We start from the raw sequence: 20,753 nt of genomic DNA on the forward strand, positions 1-20,753 counted from the left end.
CTAATTAAGCCCCACACAATTAATAAACCATTTCTAATATCAAAATCACCACAATCACTACTAAAGCACGACAAAATTACCGATTAATGAAAATGATATTTAAAATTATTGAGTCCGAATTGAAGTTCCAATTAAATTTAGGTTGAGCCGCTTATTTATGAGAAAACTTTCAATATAATTCTTTTTCAAACTTGAATTCGAAATTTATGATTAAAGATAAAGAAGTAGCACCTCTCAGATTAATTCATGCACTTTTAAATATAATTTTATAAATATTTATTATTTATTTTAAATATTAAAACTTTAATATATTCTTTTTTTTTTGTAAGTTATCATTCAGGTAACATCACATAATTGAGACGAATGAATAATTAAGATGAACATAGTCAGACTTTTAAGTTTATCGGTAATTTTTATTTAAACACTTAAATTATAATTTTTATTGAGGACTTGAATGTATGATAATGTACTTCTATAGACATTTTCGCCTTAAATTTTTAGAAACACTCATTTATAGTAGTTTCCTTGTTGCGCATTAGTAGAGGGGGTTTATTAATTGGGTGTGGTTTAATTAGAAATGGTAGATTGGTTAATAAATTATATTGATAAGTTAAATTATAGCAAATAGTTGAGCGTGTTGTATCAAAAAAAATATTTAAATAGTTTAAATTTAAAATCGTTACATAAGTGGTTAATTTTGAATCCAAAGGTAGACGAGAAGGGTATTTTGGAGCCAATAGATGGATGGAGGGTAATTTTGTACCATTTTTGGTATTTTAAGGGTATTTTAGGCCTTTTCCATTGTGTGTGTATATCGTTCCTATCTCCTAGATCTCGCTCGCCACTCTCCCAAATGCTGCTCGCCACCCTCACTTCTATCGCTTATATAAATAAAAAGAAAATGTATAAATTATGTTTCTATTTTATGAAGCGAGAGAAAATTGTATATACACATGCGAATACATATATTTTCGTCTTATACACTACAATTATTCTCATGCCCTCAGTTTTCTTTTGTCTTGCTCTCTTTATCGTTTTATATATACACAAATTATATAATTGATTTGTATATAACTATTATCTTTTGTATATGTATAGTGAATCATACAACTTTGTATATGCATAATGAATCATACAATTTTTCTTTTTGTATATGTATCACGAAATATACATATTTATGTTTGTTATGGAGCGCAATTATGTAAATTTTGCTATAGCATATAAATATGAATTTTGTGTTTGTTAAATGTGAAAGTTACTGTTAAATTTATATGAAAAATGAAAAACAAATACATATATCTATAAATTATCATATAAAATGCATAACTTGTTCAACTCTATATAAATATAAGTATTTATTTATAAACAATAAAAATTAAAAAGATATGCTCCCTTTTCTTTTTAATTGTCACAATTTTCTTTTTAAGATTCAAACAATAAAATTTTTATTTAATATTTTATAATATATTGTTATCGTATTATTATGCAAAAAATTACAACTTATAACATTTTTCATTTAAATTTTTAATTTAAAATCTCAAATTAATATAATATACTTTATCTTTTAAAATTAATTAAATTAAGAGAACGAGACTAAATAGCAAATAAGATAAGTTTTAAGGCAAAAAACAAATTAAATTAAATTAAATTTAAACAAGAGCGCATTCACCGCACGTATCAAAATAAAGAACCACTTTCCTTTTGGCGCCCTAAATTTCGTCGTCGAGCACTCTATTCCTCCGACTTAACTCCGGTGACCGTGCTTTTTTCACAAAATCAAACTTAAAGGAGAGAGATTACAGAAATTCTTGCAGAAAATGAATCTCAATAGTAGCCGGGATGACTACAAGTTCCTTCAAATAGTAGATGCCAGGGCTGCACTTGGCCAGAAAGTTAATCTCATCGGCGTCGTTGTCGAAACCGGTCTTCCCAAGAAATCCAGGGGCACGGGTAATTTCTTCTTCTCAAATACTTTTTTCCTTACATTTTATGCAACTTCTCCCTTATTTCTACCTGTTTTATATAGTTGAATAATCTTCAATATTTGACCATTGAGTATTTAGGAGTGTAATTGTTTACATGCACTTTCTGATTCCACATTTAGTGTAAAAATAAAAATAAATTCAACGACAAATTCGACTTGAAAGTTGAGGCATTTATTAAGTTTCACTAATTTGTATCTAGAAGCTAGTCACTCATTTGACATCAACACTTGTTCAAGGTGCATTGAGCTGTTGAACATAATGTAAAAAGAATCCCCAACTCGGGAACAATGTCAACTTGTTTGGAACCAGAAAAGGCCTTCACAGGAACACATCTGCTAATTGGTCTTTAGTTTGGACAATAGAAAGAGAAATAAGACCATCAAATAACTTTCTCGGGAAAAATGACAATCCAGCTCAATATACTAGTCACATTTGTGAGAGATAGAGTTTTTAGCAACGTGGATACAACTTGATTGTCACAATAGGCAGCAGTCAAAGTAAGAGAGGTAATAGAAAATTCCACAAACAATTGAACAACAAAGAGTCCAAGACAACTCTGCAACTACTTTTGGAAGGATCTGCACTCACTAAGGCTAAGGAGTAGTAGCTTTTTTCCTTGATTTCCATTTTGTCAAGCATTTCAGAACAACCAGTGACATTCTCCTTTGAGTCTGGGTAAGTTTCCCAATCGTCATTACAGAAGGTTTTAAGAGAAAGAGAAAGATCATTTGAAATGAACAAGCCTAGGCAGACAAATGATTTCAGATACCAAAGGGTGGGAAATGCTTCTTTGAAGGTGAGAAAACATGGGAGTGTGCATGAATGACTTAGCAGCTAACCTGCTAAGATAAGTCAGGAAGTTCAGTTTGCCCGGCTAATTTTTTGTTGATTGTAGGATCTGATCTTAAACTTCCATCAGGTGCAGTACACTCAATTGCTGGTCCAAAGGGTATTGGCTGAAGGAAAATCTGAACAATGAAATTTATCCAATATTCCAAGAGTGAATTTTCTATGGCTGATCAGAATACATTAGCCAGTGTCTAAGACTTCCAAATACAGGAAGTAGTCAAAGACCCTTATTCATTGATTTTAAAAGTGGGATCCAGAAAATGCTTCAGCTTAGTGATCCGAAGCATGAGGCCCAGTCACCAGAACAATATCTGCATATAGGCATGAAAATGCAAAGGTCATTATCCTTATTAAAGAATAAAGAATGTTCATCCGAGAGTGCTGAAATCCTCTAGAATGTAAGATTACTCAAAGCTTGGTATACAATTGGTTGAATGCCTATTTTAGACCATTAAGTGATTCCCTCACATGCAGACACTGAGGCTAAGAGAAGACACTATAGACCCTGAGGGACCTTTGTATAGATCTCTCCTTTCAGCATCATAGAGAAAGCGTTGTTCACATCTGGTTGGTATATATTCCACCACTTCTTTGCTGTTATATATAAATCACATAAGGGTTGTTATCTAACTATTGGAGAACAAGTTTTAGTATAGTCTATACCCTCTTCACCAATGTTTTCAAAAAGATCAAATAAATAGACTATACCCTCTTCATAAAAAAAGAAGGAGAAGGTATAGTCTATACCTTCTCTTTGACTATTCCCTATAATCTCCAGCCTCCTTTTATATTATAGACCCGCTTTGAACCAATGTCAAATTCCACTAGGTTCCTAGTATATTGGAGAGGATATAGTCATTATAATTAACTTGTTAGAATGTCCACATTAGTTGAGAAAATGGGTTGTTATCCTACAAGTAAATCAAAGTCTACCCTTTGTAACAATTTAAGTGTTCAGATGAGATGGTTGCACAATACAATAGTACAAATGGGAAAGACTCGGATCGGTCAGATGACTCCAATGCAGACAGCTCTCTCGCAAATCCTAGATCAGGTTGATCAATTGAATGCTTAAGTGAATAAAGACTGAGCAAGAATCAAGGAAATGTAAGGGCTATAGCAGCCAAAAAGAAAGCAATTGTGAAGAGTCCCAAGTAGGAGCTTTAAGGGATGGGTGGTCTCTTTAATATGAACATTCCTCACCTCTTGAGCTAGCTGTTGGAGTTGAGTTAGACCCAAAATCCATTCCTTTACATGGTATCGGGGCAAGACTCATCCCAATTCTTGTTTTCCAGTGTTGTTGCCCTATATTAAATTGCTCACGCTCTAGATATCCAACCATAGGTGTGAGGGGAAGGGTGTGTAAAGAGTCTCACATCGGTGCTTTAAGAGATGAGTGATCTACTTAATATTGTTTGGACATTTCTTACCTCTAAAACTAGCTTTCGAGTTAAGTTAAGCCGAAGATCCATTTTCTTACGAAGATCAACAAAACCAATGTGAGTGGCTAATTGAGCAGGAATGATGACTTCATCAAGGCAAATCATTAGCTACAAATATTTGTTGCTTAACTTTTTATCTATACCACTAGCACTTGTGTTAGTGCATTATAACAACATACCGAGTGTGATCCCACAAGTCGGGTTTGGGGAGGGTAGTGTATATGCAAACCTTACCCCTACCTTGTGTGAGGTAGAGAGGTTCTTTCTTATAGATCATCAGCTCAAGGAAAGTGTTTTAAAAACACGTTTGATAAATACAAGTGCATTGAGTTGTTGAATGCCATATGTTGTACTCATCACATTTTGGGATATGGAGTAGTTAATATCTCAAACCGTTTTTTTCCACCAACATTGTGTGGAATGAACATTTTGGGCCTGATTTTGGCGTCTTTTGTTTTTATTTTTGTAGATGTCTTTTGCTCCATTAGGATCATTGATGAGTCCTACCCAAGCCCAGGGATTGCAGTTAATTTTTTTGCCGAAACTATGGATAAGCTTCCTGAAGTGCTGACTGTTGGTGATATACTTCAGATCTCTCAAGTTGTGGTAACTATTTTTGCTCAAATATTTGCTTGTTGCCTTTTGGGTGTAAAAGATTCTTGAACATTTTTTCATGTGATGGAAATGTTGAAATTATAGATAAGAGTATAACTAAATCCTGAAAATAAATGTTGAAATGGGCTGAATTTTCTTTAGAAAACAATGCACCATATTCAACAAGGTGTAAATATGGAGTTACAATTGGTATTACCTAGAATTCTTGGCTTTTTAAAGGGTGCGCTCCTTTCCCAAAATTTTTTTTTGAAGGACTTCCAATAGCGTGAGTACTTCCAATGGACCAGTTCATGATATTTTTACTAAATAGAAGACTTCATTTCCCCAGCGGTTGATATATTTTAGCATCCTTCACAGTTCAACTATCCTCCTGTAGACAGAAGCAGCTCACCAGAGATTTTGTTGTTTCTTTTAAATGGGATCTGATTTACCAACATTATGATTAGGATGGGCCGCCTTTGCAGTTAATCAGCCACTTGGAAGAGTGTTCTTATCCTCTGTTTTTTGATAAGGGGAAATGTGTTCTTTTCCCTCTTAAGGGGAAAAGTGCTTGTTGCTTCTAAAAAATTATTAGAATAGATTGACTACTTCTTGTTCTGCAGCCGTTCTTCCTCTAGACTCTGTTATATTTGAACCGCTTATGAATCTACTATTATGATCATGGGCAAAGGCCAAGTGGAAACAAATAAAATTCAATTTCTCAAGGAAATAGATAAGCATTAATTGGATTGGCCAACAAACTGAATGCATGATCTTGTCCTGATTGAGTGACCTTTTTTTGTTCTTAAGTATTAATTTCTGGAAGTAAAAAATATTGTGTCAATCCTTACAAGTGGTATTCTTCGGTTTGCAGATGAAAACTCATGGACCCGATATTTATGCTTTGTTCAACAAGAAGTTCTCTTCATTTGCAATATTTGACGGAAAGAATGATTCAAATATCCTCCCTTATCAATGTTCTTCTAAGTACCATGCTAGAGAGCAAGACAAGAAATTTATACTGGGTTTGATGAAGTGGTTGGTTGATCACAAGATCGATACAGGTACTCGCAAGTCACATCACTAGTGCCAACTGCTGAGTGATGCTTATAATAGAATTCTGTGCTAAAAGTACATAACAATTAATTATTTAGCTTCTGAAGGTTGCATAAAGAATGTATCCTATATTGGTGATTCTATTTAGGTGTACATTTCCATTATGGATGTACGGGTAAATATAATATAGTGCATATTTGGTGTAGTTTGAAAGAATTTTCATGAAGAACCCTTGTCACACTTGTTTGACTCGGACGTGTCAAGACAAAGAATGGATCCATATAGCATAGGATGGGCCAGCTAACTTTTCTTCCTGTGAAAGGTGTTTGAGATATGTGTATGCACATGTACCTGTAGCTATATCTAGTTGTTTTAGCTTCTCACATAATCTTAGTTATTGTTACTCTATCCTTCTTTGAACATCAGTTTTTCTTTCAATTGATCCACCAACAAAATCCCTTCCCAGATGCCATTTGTATTCTGGTAGTGCTTTTCCTTTTTCTTTGGTAACTTAATTTATTTTGTTGTTTGAATTTTCGGCAACCTCCCTCAGAATACGATTACAATTTTCTTGGTACTCAGTAGATGCTTCATTTTCTTGATAGATTTGACTGATTTACATTCATTGAAAGAGATCAGAGAAGGAGAACGTTTCAACTTGATCTGCAAGGTACTTTCTTTTAATAAGTGATCTGCAAGATAGTTGTTTCTTGAAATAACTGTTCTTAAATGTATCTTGAATATATTGGCAAGCACAGTATGCGCTACATTTTCTTAGGTACTAACAGAACATTCAAAATCACTAACACTTCCATACACTGGCATATGCCAGATTGTTCACGTATGTGAAGTTGAAAAAAACAAGTGGATGCTTCTCGTATGGGATGGCATGGATACTCCACCGGTCACTATCAAAACAAAGTGAGTGTTCCCTACTTTCTTATCAGGCTTCGAACTAGGGGTACAATAGTGATTTAATAGACAAATTTTGACACCCCCCCCCCCCTTTGAAATGAGATACTTGTGCAGGAAGGAGTAATTGATGATCTTCCCTGGATTTCTGACTTAGTTAAACGGCCACTTTGTGCTTGCGATGTGTGATACTGGGCACTTCTGTTAGAGTGATATTTCTTTTATCTGCTGTCACCAATGAACTAAAATTAAGTATGTGCTAGTGGAAACTATATATATTTAATGCAATACTACATATTTTTTTGGTAATTAAATACTCCCCTGTTTCAAAAAGAATGACCTCCTTTCCTTTTTAGTCAATTTCAAAAAGGACCCCTTTTGGTAACATTTTAATTTCAGTTTTCCACGTGACATATTTAAGGCCACTACATTAAAGGACAATTTTGTACATTTGACATAACTTTAATTTAGGACCACAAGATTCAAAAGTCTTCTTTATTTTCTTAAACTCCGTGCCAAGTCAAACTAGACCATTCTTTGTGAAACGGAGGGAGTACTAGATTTATATCATAGTTCAATGATGTTCTCTCTCAAAATAATGGTAAATTCGTTGAACAACAAGCTCAGAATTGGGGTTAAGAACAAGATATGCTTTGAGAGGAGGGGAGGACTGCAGATGGCTAGAGTCAAAAACAAATGTATCAAAGCTTGTTCTCTTGGTGTTATAGCAGTACTCTAGATAGGATGGACCAATATTTGAACTTTTTGGATTTTCTTTTTGTGGGGGTAGGGGGATGTAGTATGACTGTGGAGATGTTGTAGCTTTATCAAAAGAATTGGCCTTAAGAGCATAATTCAATAGGCCGAATCTCTTTGATAATATTTCAAACATTAACGGCCAAACTTGTTTGCTTCCTGGTCTTAATGAGTATCACCAAATTTCCTAGATAACTAAGATTTGAATCACTCAAATTAGAAGGTCCAAGAAAGGATAAAGCCTCAAATGGTCCCTACAATATCTGCCTTCTTCCAATACATATAAAGATATAATCAAACCTCTGTTGAACTAATATTTACTTCAGAGAGGTAAACTGCATACCTGCTTGTCTGCTTCTTTGCAAATATCTTTCTCATATGTTATAAATGATTTGGTACCCAATCCTGTTATGTTGTGGCCAATTGTTTTGTTATTACAGGCTAGAAGAAGAAATGGAAAACCCACTTCCATTGCAGCCGGTGGCCTTCACTTTGCAAAGAGATATTCTCTGTACCTTGCCACCTCTTGGAACTGTCTTGTGGGTAGCCGTTGATCGTTGCGACGAGAAACTTGGCTTTAACTTTCTCAAGAGCAATCGGTGGGTGAAACTTATTAACATTAGATGTGAACTTCATGCAGCATTGTGGCGTGCTGTCCTAATGCCCTTTACTAAGGTTTGCTACTTATCTGATGAAGATGACATCGTTTTACAGCGCATGAGGTATTTCTTCTTCCAGTTTTAATACATATATGGTACAATCTTGAGTGGAATTTTCTTAAAGAAAAATACTGTAGATGTGAAACCCCCTATCAGAAAAGAAAAAAGAAAAAAATAAACAACTGCGTGAAACTCAATTGCATGATAACGATGGTCATCATTTTTATTTGACAAGCATGTCATACATAGCCCATGACTTCATAACATGGATGCTCATGCCCACCACAATTATCAGTTCCATATCTACTCTTGGAAGCAAGGTGTTTTGTAACAATCTATTATAATACCATGCCCTCTGAATTTACCTCAATTGTTTGCATTTCCCTGATAGGCAGTACGATGAGCGTCGTAAATCCAAATTGGGATGGATGCCTTCGTCAAGCTTTCCTTGGCCATCTGACATAACAGGTTTTGCCTTGTATGCTCAAGCAATGTTTTTGATTCTTTAATAACACATTCTAACATTTCTTTTATTTCCTAAATTCTCAGAGACTGACTACCCTAATGTACCTTTTGTCTCCTTGATGAGAGCTCTGGCTAATCCAAAGGTATCTCAACCACTTTACTGGGCCGCTATTTCCTTCTTTTGCGCTCTTAGTATTCCAAGTATTGAAGATATATTAACACTATCTTTAACAATTTAATTGTTGGACATTGCAAAAAAAACTTGCATCTTTGATTTTTAATTACACATTGGCATCCTAATGCGTTATGTGCTTTCAGTTGATCCTGGCTAGGCTGGAAGAGTGTAGTGATAGCGGGAGTAGTTTTTCTTTGAACCATTTTTTTTCCTCGATGTTGCAAACTACCTTACATCTTCACACTCAAACATTTAACATTTCCTTTGCTTTATAATTGATGCTGAAATGGCTAAAAATCCTATTAAAATGGCAATGCATGATATGCTTTGATCTCTTTAAAGTACCAGTTGACAGTTTATATCAACTGGGTGAATCTTCTGGATACTTGGCAGCGTTAAAGACTAGAGAAAATGTTCGCAGTCAGTTTTAAGTTATTCCTTCCTGATTATTCCATTGATCTGAATGACTTCTCTTTGTAAAGTTGCTTCTTATGGAAATTTCTTTTCTTAGGTCTTAAATAAGAATAATAAGTTTCATTTCTCCTGCTGATTATACTGTATCTGTATTCCACTAGTGATAGTGGAAAAGGAGCGCACGGGAATAATATGTGGGGAAAATTGATGCTTGATGTAGTGCAAGTTTCTTTTTCAGTTTCATCACAGAAGCTATTGAGTTAGGATGATTCTAATAACATTCTTTTTCTTTTGTGCTACATATATGTGATATATGACTTCACACTTTTTATCACTTAACATCATTGAGCTTATTATATGGCTTTTTAACTGTTGTATTTCCTTTTCTTACTGATTTTGATATGTTTTACTTGAGCTGAGAGTCTATTAGAAACAACCTCTACCTTCACAAGGTAGGGGGCTGCATTACACATCACCCTCCTAAACCCAACTTGTGGGATTACACTGGATATGTTGTTGTTTGTTGTTGTACGTCATTGGGCTTATTGCTTGCAGGTCATAGGTAAATTCCACTGTGTAGTTCGAGTGGTAGCGGCATTTCCTTGGCTAGCTGAACATTTCCGTTCCCCTTCTGGGGTTTATAGGATCAGGTTGACCCTAGAGGATCCAACTACAAGAATCCATGCATATCTGTATAAAGAGGATGCGGTAATAATTGTTTGTGTACTTGCAGTCTTTTATCAATCTTTATCGAGTATACTGCAGCACATTAATAGCCATTTAGGGACTGTGTTTAATGACATAGCTCAGTATAAATATGTTCCCTGGACTTGGATATCAGTATTTTATGTATTTGTGAGGATGTATATGACATACCTATGCTCATACTCAACTGTTCGGCTTTGTTATCTTGAAGCAAAATGAAGATTCCTGTGTCATAGTTGTTGATATTGTACAAACAACTATTTACTTGCCAAATCATCCACCAATTGATTTGGGAAATGATGAGATTGTGGCCCTTGAAGATTATGAATGGCAGGCCTCTATGTGCTTACATAAAGACGATATTAAAATATCTGTTGGTTTATATTTATTGCATAAAATTTGCTATACATGCTTGAATTGTTTGAGCTACTAACTTATGAATCTTGGTTTTGACGTGATACTACTATACTCGCAGGAAAAGTTTTTTGACGGCTACCCCTCTGTTTATACATTAACAAAAAAGAGGAATTTGTTGCTTGGAACTTCTGAAGGCGATGATGATAGTGAAATGAATGATCATTTTAGAAATCCACCCTGGATAAGGTGTTGCTTAATGTCTTACCATATCGATGACAATGATGTCTGGGGAAGTAGGAACTTTCGAATTTTTGCTACCACCCTGAAAGCATAGGAGATCGTCCATTCTGTAAGCCTACAGTGCTTCCAATTAATGTTATGCAGTTTGGCCTCTTCTTCAAATGTACCTAGACAGTTGCTAGCAAGTACAGTAAAAAACTCTTAGTTCGAAAAGATAACATCGAAATTTTTGGATGCAGTAAGAAAAGTTAGAGACTTGCTTCAATTAGATTTAATTTTTTTTTAAAAAGACTGAGCACAATAGAATCATATATATATATATATATATATATATATATTTATGATATCGAACACAATAGAATCATATATATTTGTATTTTTAGAGAATTATTAATTTATGATATTAAAGTAACCATATATTCTAAAAATATATTATCTTGTTGAAATTGATGATTAAGTCGGGATCAGAGAAAAATATTATCTTAGAAAGATTATTAATTTATAGAGGTTTTACTGTAGCTTAGAATGACCATAACCTATTTTCTTTTGCTTGTGTAGATGTTATCATCCTTGCACACAAATAGGTTTGCTTTCATGTAGTGAAAGAAGTACGATACTCCCTGTCAATACTAAACTTTCTTCATTGCCGTTTCTTTTATTTCCTTTTGGTATCATATAAAACGTCTGCTAGAACCATCCATGTGGGAGTTGAGACTACTTCATTCCCATGAATCACTTGGCTGAGAGGTCAATATGCATGGTAGTTGTTTCAAGAAAACAGTTACTGAAGCTTTTTAGAAATAGAACGTCCTGAACAATGAAAGAAAGTATCAAGTAGTTCACTGAGGAAATTACAAGATGCACAGAAAATATACTCGACTGCAGACTACCATCAGATAGTTCGAATTTGCTGTGTTGAAGTGTTAGAAACCAATGATTTATTCGTCTATTCAACTACACAGAATAGCACAAGTGCTGCCATCTATCAATACAATATCAACATTGCTACAAAACAGGTAGATTGGAAGCTAATAGTTTCTTACTTTGACAGTTGAATAGAAGATGCAAATTTGCACCAAACAAATATGATAAAGAAACAAAATCCAGTATACAAATACGAAACAATATATGATCTCTTGATACCAAAAAAAACCCACACAACAGTAAGTTCAGAGAAAATATTCCAAGTTTTATAGTTTGTCAAGGTTTGTTGCATTGACATCTATTGCAAGTCATTGTGGTACTTATAATATCGTAAGCAATTCCCAAGCAACTTAAGCAATTTAGAAATATACTTTCTTCTTTTGATTGTGCAACAAAGAGCTGCGTCAACATTCAACCTCATCATCCAGAGTAAATTACGCAGATTTGACAGAATTAACATGACCACAGCTACTTTATCACCACAAAGGTGTACTAAAATCTGAAAATTTAAGCATTTGATAGCAATAGGATGTGTCAAAATCCACTTCGGGAAAACAGAGTATTAATTAAACAAAACACAAGGAACAGGTTCAAACACTAAAACAATATAGAGATCTCATCTAAAGCCAAAATGCTCATTCATCCTCCTGGCTGTGCAACCTAGCAAGCTTGTTTGTTATGACAACATCAAGTTGGGCAGCTCGCTCGACAATCTCTTTCCTCTTCCTAGTGGAAACATTGTGTGCGATTTCTGCACAGTAAGTTCTGGCAAGGAAAGAAAAACATGTTGGATGACAAGACATTCATAAATTAAGAACTCATAGTTATAGTACAAATCAGGTGACGATTAAGTGAGCTTATCAAATTACCTGTTGTGCATCATTAGGATCTCAAGCTCGCTAGCATTATGCACGACGAACTTCTTGAAGCCATTGGGAAGATAGTGGCGAGTCTTCTTGTCTGACCCGTATCCAATATTGGGCATCAAGACACATCCCTTGAACTTTCTCCTCACTCTAGAATCAATACCCTTGGGTCTGCGCCAGCTTTCCTATTATAAAAAGTTGAATGTTCAGGTCCAATTAGTAAGCTTGCCCAGTCCAAATACAACTGGAAGAACTAAAAGACTACAAGAAACTCCACATGAATTCACATGATTCCGTAAGCCAACTATAGGAAAACAATACAGTTATTCATTTCTTTTTTTCTAGAGAATAGAAAGCCAAAAATAATATTGAACCAATTAGTAGATGAATCACAGTTCTTCCTCAAATGAGAGTGTGGAGTAGGTATAATTCTCCATTGACAGTGGCATTCAAGAACAAGTACAACTTCGACAAGCCCCACAACAACCCACTATACAGCCATCACTTCACAGTACAAACACCCTAAGACATACATATATTAACAAACAGTTGCTGAATACTAAAAGGTCTTACTTGGCTGAATGATGCTACAAGATAATAACAACAGAATGATAAAAACCATATAAAAGGTGTTTGCAGAACACTTACAAAACACAAAACCATATGCAATTTAGCCATCAAATGTAGTCATATGGAATGCAAGAGAGAATAAGTAAACGCATTTACGGAATCAACACACTCGGACACACACAAATTCTTACAAGGGTTAATTTTCTCCTTCTAGACAGTTCCGCATAAATTATATCACTTTATCGAAGATAATCAAACGCAAAAACAGAATATAGTTAAATCGGGAAGCAAAAAGGAAAAATCACACCAAACACATCACAATTATTCTATATAGATTCAACAAAGAGGGATTTGGGTAGCCGCAAGAGCCGAATAATAAACTCATGTAGATTCAACGTTTCAACCAATAAATTTCAAGCAAAAGAGTATACCTTGACAGTGATTCTTCGGTCACTCTGAGGTCTAATGAACCTCTTCACTCTCTTCTTCACGACCTTCTTGTTAAGCAGAGGCACGGCCATTGTTGTTGTTCTACCTTGTCTTACCTTCTGCGAAATAGACGTAATACATTAGATGCAAAATTTACATAGATGAATGAAGAAGACAAACTGGAAGAGAGAATACTCACTCGAACTAGGGTTTCTGCTGAGCCGCTAACTCCTTGCTAGAGAGGCTTGTTAATGGAGAGTGGTAGAGCTATATACGAAAAAAGTTAGGGCTAATAACTAGGGTTTTCAGATGTGAAAGCCCAAAAGGCTTTTATTCGATGGGCCGTATATTTTCAAATGAAACTGAGGCCCCACTGTAAGGCCCATGAATAAAATGGAATGTGGTTTAATGTGTTTTCTTTTACTTTATATGAATTAATTAACTAGGTAAAACGCGGACATAAATAGTAATTACATTGAATTTGCAAATAATTTTTCACTAATATTCATACACTTAGTAATAGAAAAGTAGGTTCTTAAAAAAATATTAGCAATATGTTGACATGAATTTAATTATTTGTCATTATCACATAACTCAAAAATCTATAATGAATGAATTATTCATGACATAACAAGTCATTTGTTCTATTAAATGAATTATTCAAGATATATATAAAAATGCTTTTCGTGATAAAAAGAAACATTTAAGTTGCATAGATTATACAGTTGTGATATATGTCCAAGGAGAAAATTCAAAAATTTGTTAACATATTCAAAAAAAAAAAATTATGCTTGCACATGAAAACAATTATAACTTTTGAACTTGTATAATGAATTTATTCATTTGATAAGTGAGAAATTTCATATCTATGTAAAAAAAAAAAAAAAGATGGTATGTAAGTTTATATAAGTTATAGAATTTAATATTGAATATCAAAATATGAATTTTTGAAATTGAGTACAATAATTATTTTCTACACAATAAATATACGTACTATATGTGTATATGTTCAATAAAATCGGAGAAAATAACTTTGCATAAACATAAAAAATAAAGTTTAAAAAATGTACACAAAAAAAAAAAATTAATATCATAAGCATAAATTAATGAGTGTAAAAAAACATATCAGGATAAGTATAAATAAAATGAAATATAAAAAAAAATAGAGTTTGTCGATAATCAATAACGACCGGCTATACAAAATTTGAACGAAGACAACTATGTTTCGATGTCCAGCAAGAGTTTTTATTATTAGGAAAAATGGCCAATTTAGTTTCTTGAACTTGGCACAATCTAAATCTCTCCATGTAAAATCCTCGGTCTGGTGATGCAACACAATTTTTTTCTTTTTTAAGAAAAGAGACGGTAGTTGGGTTCAAATAGATCGGAGAATGAGTAGGCAAGAATGCAGGTTGTACCAATCGGCTTTGAATTGTCGAGTAAGGATTAATCGATCTTTTATGGTAGACAAGGCTGGTTAAGATTGAGATGCCCATTTTTGGTCTGGGGCTGCAGTTTTCTCTTGAAAATGAGATTCGATTTTTGCAAAACAGTAGGAAGGAGTGCTACTACTTTCTTAATTCATTAATTTCCATATAGGAAAGGAATCCAATTTAGTATCTTCGTACAGATTTTTGTTGTCAACGAGGATCTTAGCCCCTTTCCTGGTTGTTTTCTTGTAGAATGAACAAAAAAAAAAGAATGTGGTTAAGTGAGAGCATAATGTATAAATAAAGTTATCATGTAGTAATTGTAGCTGGATACAAATAAGTTTGTTAAAGACACAAATAAGTACATTAAAGACGCGTAAGCCACCAACTTCACCTATAATGAGTGCCAACTATAATGTCCATTAATACTTTTATGAACCTTAATGCAGTGAAATGTATTTTAAAGTTATCTCTTAGACATATTTATTTTTATGTTGGCGATATATATTCTCCTTTCATGGAGTATACAGATCGAGAACTAAAATTAAGATTTCATAAGAAATTACGTGAATGACAATAAGTCGAAATAATAAAAGATCAGTTTATGATTGTTCTGAAGTGATATAAAACTGGAAAATTTTGTTTATAAATTTGTCAACTTAGATTTATATTGGGGTGGGAAATAAGAATGATAAAAATGAATATGTCGATAATTTATCATGTCATGATGTTAAAGGAAACATTGTTTTCAACCATTTACGAGAAAATTTCATCTTTTCATATAAGAGATCTAAAAAGGTATGCAAATTTCATCTGTGTACTCAAAACTATTTTGCATACGTTTTTGGTTAGGAAAAAACAAAGAATGAGTTGAGATCTATCATTTGCCTTTTATGTGATAGTATATTATTGCAATATAGTTTAACAACTTATTCACTTATTTCAAAATGAGTTTTTGGTTGTAATATCTTCAAATTCAACCTGGTGTTGTATTTCGAATTTGGTATAGTTCACTAAACATGATTTCTAATTTCATTTTTATAATCTTTAAATGTAATGAGTTCTTTTGTCCTGTAAATAGTATAATCCATCCTAATTTTCATATTTGATATATTTTTGGAATCTCTTTTCAGATAATTTCAAATTTTGATGAAATTTCGTATGAATTATGACATTAGAGTCAAAATGAGGAGTTTATTCATAAATTGTATAGCAGGAAATAAGAATTATATCCTCACCAGGATGATAAAATAAAAGTTATCGTGCAGACAAATCATTGTTCAAATGTAATTAGATCTCTAATGACAACTCTTTTTAAGGCAAAAGATCTACTAAAACCACTTGGTTCATAAAAGTGATTTAATTTTTGCTTATTTGAGTGCCCAAATCCATTTTATGTACAAGTGTTAGACAGCTTAAAAGTTGGTCAAACTGACTTAAAAACTGATTTTTGACTTATTTAACTGTTTGACAATATTCAAAATAGGTTATTTTAAGTTTAAAAAAATTTATTTTAAGCCAAAAGTTAAAAGCTGGGGTAGGGGGTGCTTTTTTTTTTTTTAGCTTATAAGCTTTTTAAATTGACCACATTTTTATTTTTTTTCCCTTAATATTTTTATACAATCTTCAAATTACCCATATAACTCTAACATCTCTTTCTTCTATTTTTCCCTTTTCACGTTTGGCATAACAACTTCAGCACTTTTATCCAAACGCATAACTGCTTATTTTAAAAATAAGTTTCAGCACTTTCAAAAGTACTTTTTTAAAGCTGCTTTTACTAAGTCCACCCAGGCCCTAAGTTTAAACAAATTATCTCATATGAAATTGACATGTCAATTCATTTTCCTTTTTATAAAAATAACTTCAATATGAAGTAAGTGTTATGCAAGTAGTTTATACCACAGAAATGCTGAACATCCTAGTAAGTTACATTAGGCACAAAACGAAAACTTAGTAGACATAAAAATGAATAACTAGATATGCCTTTAATGAAAATAAACATCCTATTAGGTGTATTTGCTGTCAAATTCAAACTTCCATTTCATAGCTTAAACATAGTTAATTTAGGTAAATATATCAAATCAAATTATTTGTGTAAAATTTTTAAATTTATAAATCATACCATACCAATAAAGTTCAAATTTTTTCGGATTTTTCAACCTCGGGTTGGTTCAATTTTTTCAAATACCAAACCAAATCATTATGTCAAATTTTTAAACTTCAAATTTTTTAGATTTTTAGATTTTTTCGATACATACAAATATATTATTAACTTGTGCTTCAAATATTTCTTTAGTCCAACTAAAATACAATTATCTAATGTGCTTCTTACAAAAAAAAAAAACACAAAATATGACATGAGTATTGATGACACAAAAATATTTAATAAAAAATAATAATGAAATCATCATATAAAATAAATATTGTAAGTGAAAATAATCATAATTTAAAGTACTTAGTCATGCTAAAATAAGTTTAATAAGTATTAGTTACATTAATATTTAAGAAAAATTAAATTAGATCATGTATTTTAATTATCATTCTTAGTGTTGAAAATTTTTTCTTTTTGGGGAAAAAACTCAGATATGTCATCAAACTTTCAGAAAATGCTCATTTATGCAATCGGTTAAAAGTTTGGCTCATTTATGTCATTACTGTTAAAGAAAAGACTCATTCATGCCACTATTTTTTAACAATGGTTTTGCAAAACCATTTTATACACGTGACCAATTATAGTGTGGCCACGTCATCAATTTTTCAAATAAAAGAATCATAATTCTAAATAGAAATTGAATTTATTTTTTTTAAAAATTAATTAAAAAAATTGATGACGTGGACGAACTATAATTGTTCACATGTCAAAAATAGTTTTGCAAAATCACTGTTAAAAAATAATGACATGAATGAACTTTTTATTTAACGATTATGGCATAAATGAGTCAAACGTTTAACTGATGACATAAATGAGCATTTTCATAAAGTTCAGTGGCGTATTTGAGCTTTTTTCCTTCTTTTTGCATCAATATTAATTTGATTTTGATTTAAGTTTTATCATAATTATCGACATTTATGAACTATAGTATTTATTGAACCATTCCGAATTCTAAATTTTAAACTTGAAATAATATATTAAAAGATAAAAAATGTGAAATAGTATAAGAAATATTTTAAAATGATATCAAAGTAAATATTTTTATATAAAAAATAAAATTAAAAATTACATATATAATATCGGGTTGATTTGGTCTCGGGTTGATTTTTTTAAGTTAAAATCAAAGCAACCCAAATATAGTCGGATTTTTAAAAAAATATCAAACCAAGTCAAATCAAACCACTAGTCGAGATTTTTATTTTTTGATTTGACTCATTTTACAGTTTGATTTGATTTTTAATTCGATTTTGTAAATTTAGAGGCTATGTTTGTTGGGTGGCATAAACAAAGTTACTCAGCCCGTGTAATTTGTTCGATAAATAAGGCCCATATTCTAGCTGGTTACACAGCCCAACATGCTTTAGGCCCAAAACAAATTGGGCGCACGAGGTATGTAATATAGTTTTTTTAAGATATTGTATCTTCATCTCGTTAGGGTTTAGGAGACACACCTCTCGCCGGTAGACGTCACTCGCCGCATTTAATCAGTCGGAAAACCGCCAAAATGGTTAGTTTTCTCTCTCTGTTATTTCATCTCGTCAATTTTGTTTAGCTTGTTATTTGTTGCCTGATAGATCAGTTGTATTTTAGTCTTCATCGCTTTGTTCCTTTCGATTTACGCGCTCAAATTTATGTGTTGATATCATGTGGTGCTGGTTAATTTTAGGGATCGTATGGAGAAATAATCAATTGCATTAGTTACTGTTGCCACTAGATTTTAGTGTATACAGTTTTTTTTAATTGTATTTTGCTGTCATTGTGATTGCTGTTGCACTCTATGTTGTACTGTATCCTACTTGATAGTTTTAATGAATACAACATTTGAATAGATTTTACGATTCTACAGATAAACCTTCTTAAAAAGTTAATTTTGTTACAAAATAAGATTACTAAATAATTAGTAAAGACATAGTGAGAAAATAAATAGATCAGACCAAATTGGTCGTTACACAAAGTGAGACAAATCCCTAACTGCTGATTTAATGATAGTTTGAGGTTTGGACAGTTGATTTGTGTAGTATAAGTCCAAGTTATTTACTCGACGCATTGAATAATTGCTCTTTACCTTTGTGAAAAAACAAGCTTCTAGTGTTGTTTGACATGGACAGATTTTGATAAAAAACTGTGGAATAGCTCCCCTTTTTATTGTTGGTAAATTAACTTTTGTTCCTTTAGCTTTCATTTATATAAGTGGTATGATTTTTGCATTGAGGCTTTGGAAACATCATACTAACATGAATTTGGTAACTTCTTGTCCATATATAGGCAAGAGGGTTGAAGAAACATTTGAAGAGGCTCAATGCGCCTAAGCATTGGATGCTTGATAAACTTGGAGGTGCTTTTGTAAGTGACATGTCTTTCCCCAAGTCTTTTTTTTTATAGTACTACTTAGTTTCCTGCTTCTTGACTTGACTGTTCTCTTTGGTCTCTACTTCAGGCTCCTAAGCCTTCTTCTGGTCCTCATAAATCAAGGGAATGTTTGCCACTGGTTATTATCCTCAGGAACCGGTTGAAATATGCATTGACATACCGTGAGGTCATTTCTATCTTGATGCAACGCCAAGTTATGGTTGATGGGAAAATTAGGACAGATAAAACATACCCTGCTGGTTTCATGGGTAAGAACACCTCCATTGGATTGTTTTTTCATTTCAAAACCTTTAGATTATAGTTTCCTTATATCTGTACTGTCTAGGTATTGTTCATTCCAGACGAAAGTAATAATACTGATTCATCTATATACACGTACTTCCCCAGTTCCAAAGACAATTGTTGATCTGTGTACAAAAAATTTCATGAAAATTCATGTTGAGAGTCTCTTTTATTTTTTTTTCTTGTTTCTATGTTTGTTGAATCCCTTTACGAATTGGTAATGCTCATATTTTCTTCATATAGACGTTGTTACGATTCCAAAGACAAATGAGAGTTTCAGACTTCTTTATGACACTAAGGGTCGATTCCGTCTCCACTCACTCAGAGATGAGGAAGCCAAGGTTTGATTTTCATATTTTTGAATTTTTGTGTTGACTATAGTGAGTAGATAAATGTAAATTTTTAGCTCATCTGATCCTATTTCCTTTTGATGCTGTGCTGTTGGAGTAGTCACATTGTTTTCTGCTCTTTGCAGTTCAAACTTTGCAAGGTTCGATCAGTGCAGTTTGGACAGAAGGGAATCCCATATCTCAATACTTATGATGGAAGAACAATCCGCTACCCTGATCCCCTCATCAAGGCCAATGACACCATCAAGCTGGACTTAGATTCCAATAAGATTGTTGACTTCATCAAATTTGATGTTGGTAATGTGGTCATGGTGACTGGTGGTAGAAACAGGGGACGTGTTGGAATCCTTAAGAATAGAGAGAAGCACAAGGGTAGCTTTGAGACAGTTCACATTCAGGACTCCCTGGGGCACGAGTTTGCTACTCGTCTGGGCAATGTGTTCACTCTTGGTAAGGGTAGTAAGCCATGGGTGTCTCTACCTAAGGGTAAAGGTATCAAGTTATCTATCATTGAAGAGGCTCGCAAGAGGATGGCTGCTCAATCAGCTACAACTGCTTAAAAATCATAGGTTGAACTTGAGATGAATTTAATAGGTTCGGTAATATTTCTCTTTGTTTAGAGGGATGCCATTCTTATTTTTGTGTTGCATTTTGACATCTGTGTACTCGGTACTGCTTTACATACCTTTTTTATTTTGTCAGGAACAAGAAAGACAGTTTTGATCAATCAGTTGCCTTCTATGTGATAGTATTTTATTTTTATTGCCA

The 20,753-nt window shown here is 33.0% G+C and overlaps 3 protein-coding genes across 5 annotated transcripts; 2 read left to right on the top strand and 1 right to left on the bottom strand.

Moving 5' to 3' along the window:
• Positions 1–1,144: 1,144 nt before the first annotated feature.
• LOC101252841 (protection of telomeres protein 1b-like) lies at positions 1,145–11,037 on the top strand. 3 transcript variants are annotated; one of them, XM_004233092.5, is made up of 10 exons: positions 1,145–1,950; positions 4,746–4,882; positions 5,745–5,934; positions 6,532–6,596; positions 6,759–6,847; positions 8,035–8,316; positions 8,645–8,721; positions 8,803–8,861; positions 9,863–10,015; positions 10,488–11,037. In XM_004233092.5, exons 1-10 carry the CDS (start codon positions 1,818–1,820, stop codon positions 10,701–10,703), a joined length of 1,401 nt encoding a protein of 466 aa, XP_004233140.1. In that variant the 5' UTR covers positions 1,145–1,817; the 3' UTR covers positions 10,704–11,037. The 3 variants fall into 3 exon arrangements, with proteins under 3 accessions (XP_004233140.1, XP_010316940.1, XP_069150552.1); XM_010318638.4 differs by lacking the exon at positions 9,863–10,015; XM_069294451.1 differs by lacking the exon at positions 4,746–4,882.
• Positions 11,038–12,023: 986 nt separating this feature from the next.
• Positions 12,024–13,756, bottom strand: LOC101253152 (large ribosomal subunit protein eL32z). The gene is made up of 4 exons (XM_004233093.5): positions 13,598–13,756; positions 13,401–13,517; positions 12,403–12,584; positions 12,024–12,298 (listed from the first exon to the last, which is right to left on the bottom strand). The coding sequence occupies exons 2-4, from the start codon at positions 13,488–13,490 to the stop codon at positions 12,169–12,171; spliced, it is 402 nt and encodes a 133-aa protein (XP_004233141.1). The 5' UTR covers positions 13,491–13,517; positions 13,598–13,756; the 3' UTR covers positions 12,024–12,168.
• A 4,574-nt stretch (positions 13,757–18,330) lies between these two features.
• LOC104645898 (small ribosomal subunit protein eS4) lies at positions 18,331–20,712 on the top strand. The gene is made up of 5 exons (XM_010318637.4): positions 18,331–18,490; positions 19,249–19,326; positions 19,421–19,601; positions 19,879–19,976; positions 20,111–20,712. The coding sequence occupies exons 1-5, from the start codon at positions 18,488–18,490 to the stop codon at positions 20,543–20,545; spliced, it is 795 nt and encodes a 264-aa protein (XP_010316939.1). The 5' UTR covers positions 18,331–18,487; the 3' UTR covers positions 20,546–20,712.
• The last annotated feature ends 41 nt before the right edge of the window (positions 20,713–20,753 follow it).

Source organism: Solanum lycopersicum, chromosome 2 (genome assembly GCF_036512215.1).
Source record: "Solanum lycopersicum chromosome 2, SLM_r2.1".
NCBI lineage: Eukaryota > Viridiplantae > Streptophyta > Magnoliopsida > Solanales > Solanaceae > Solanum > Solanum lycopersicum.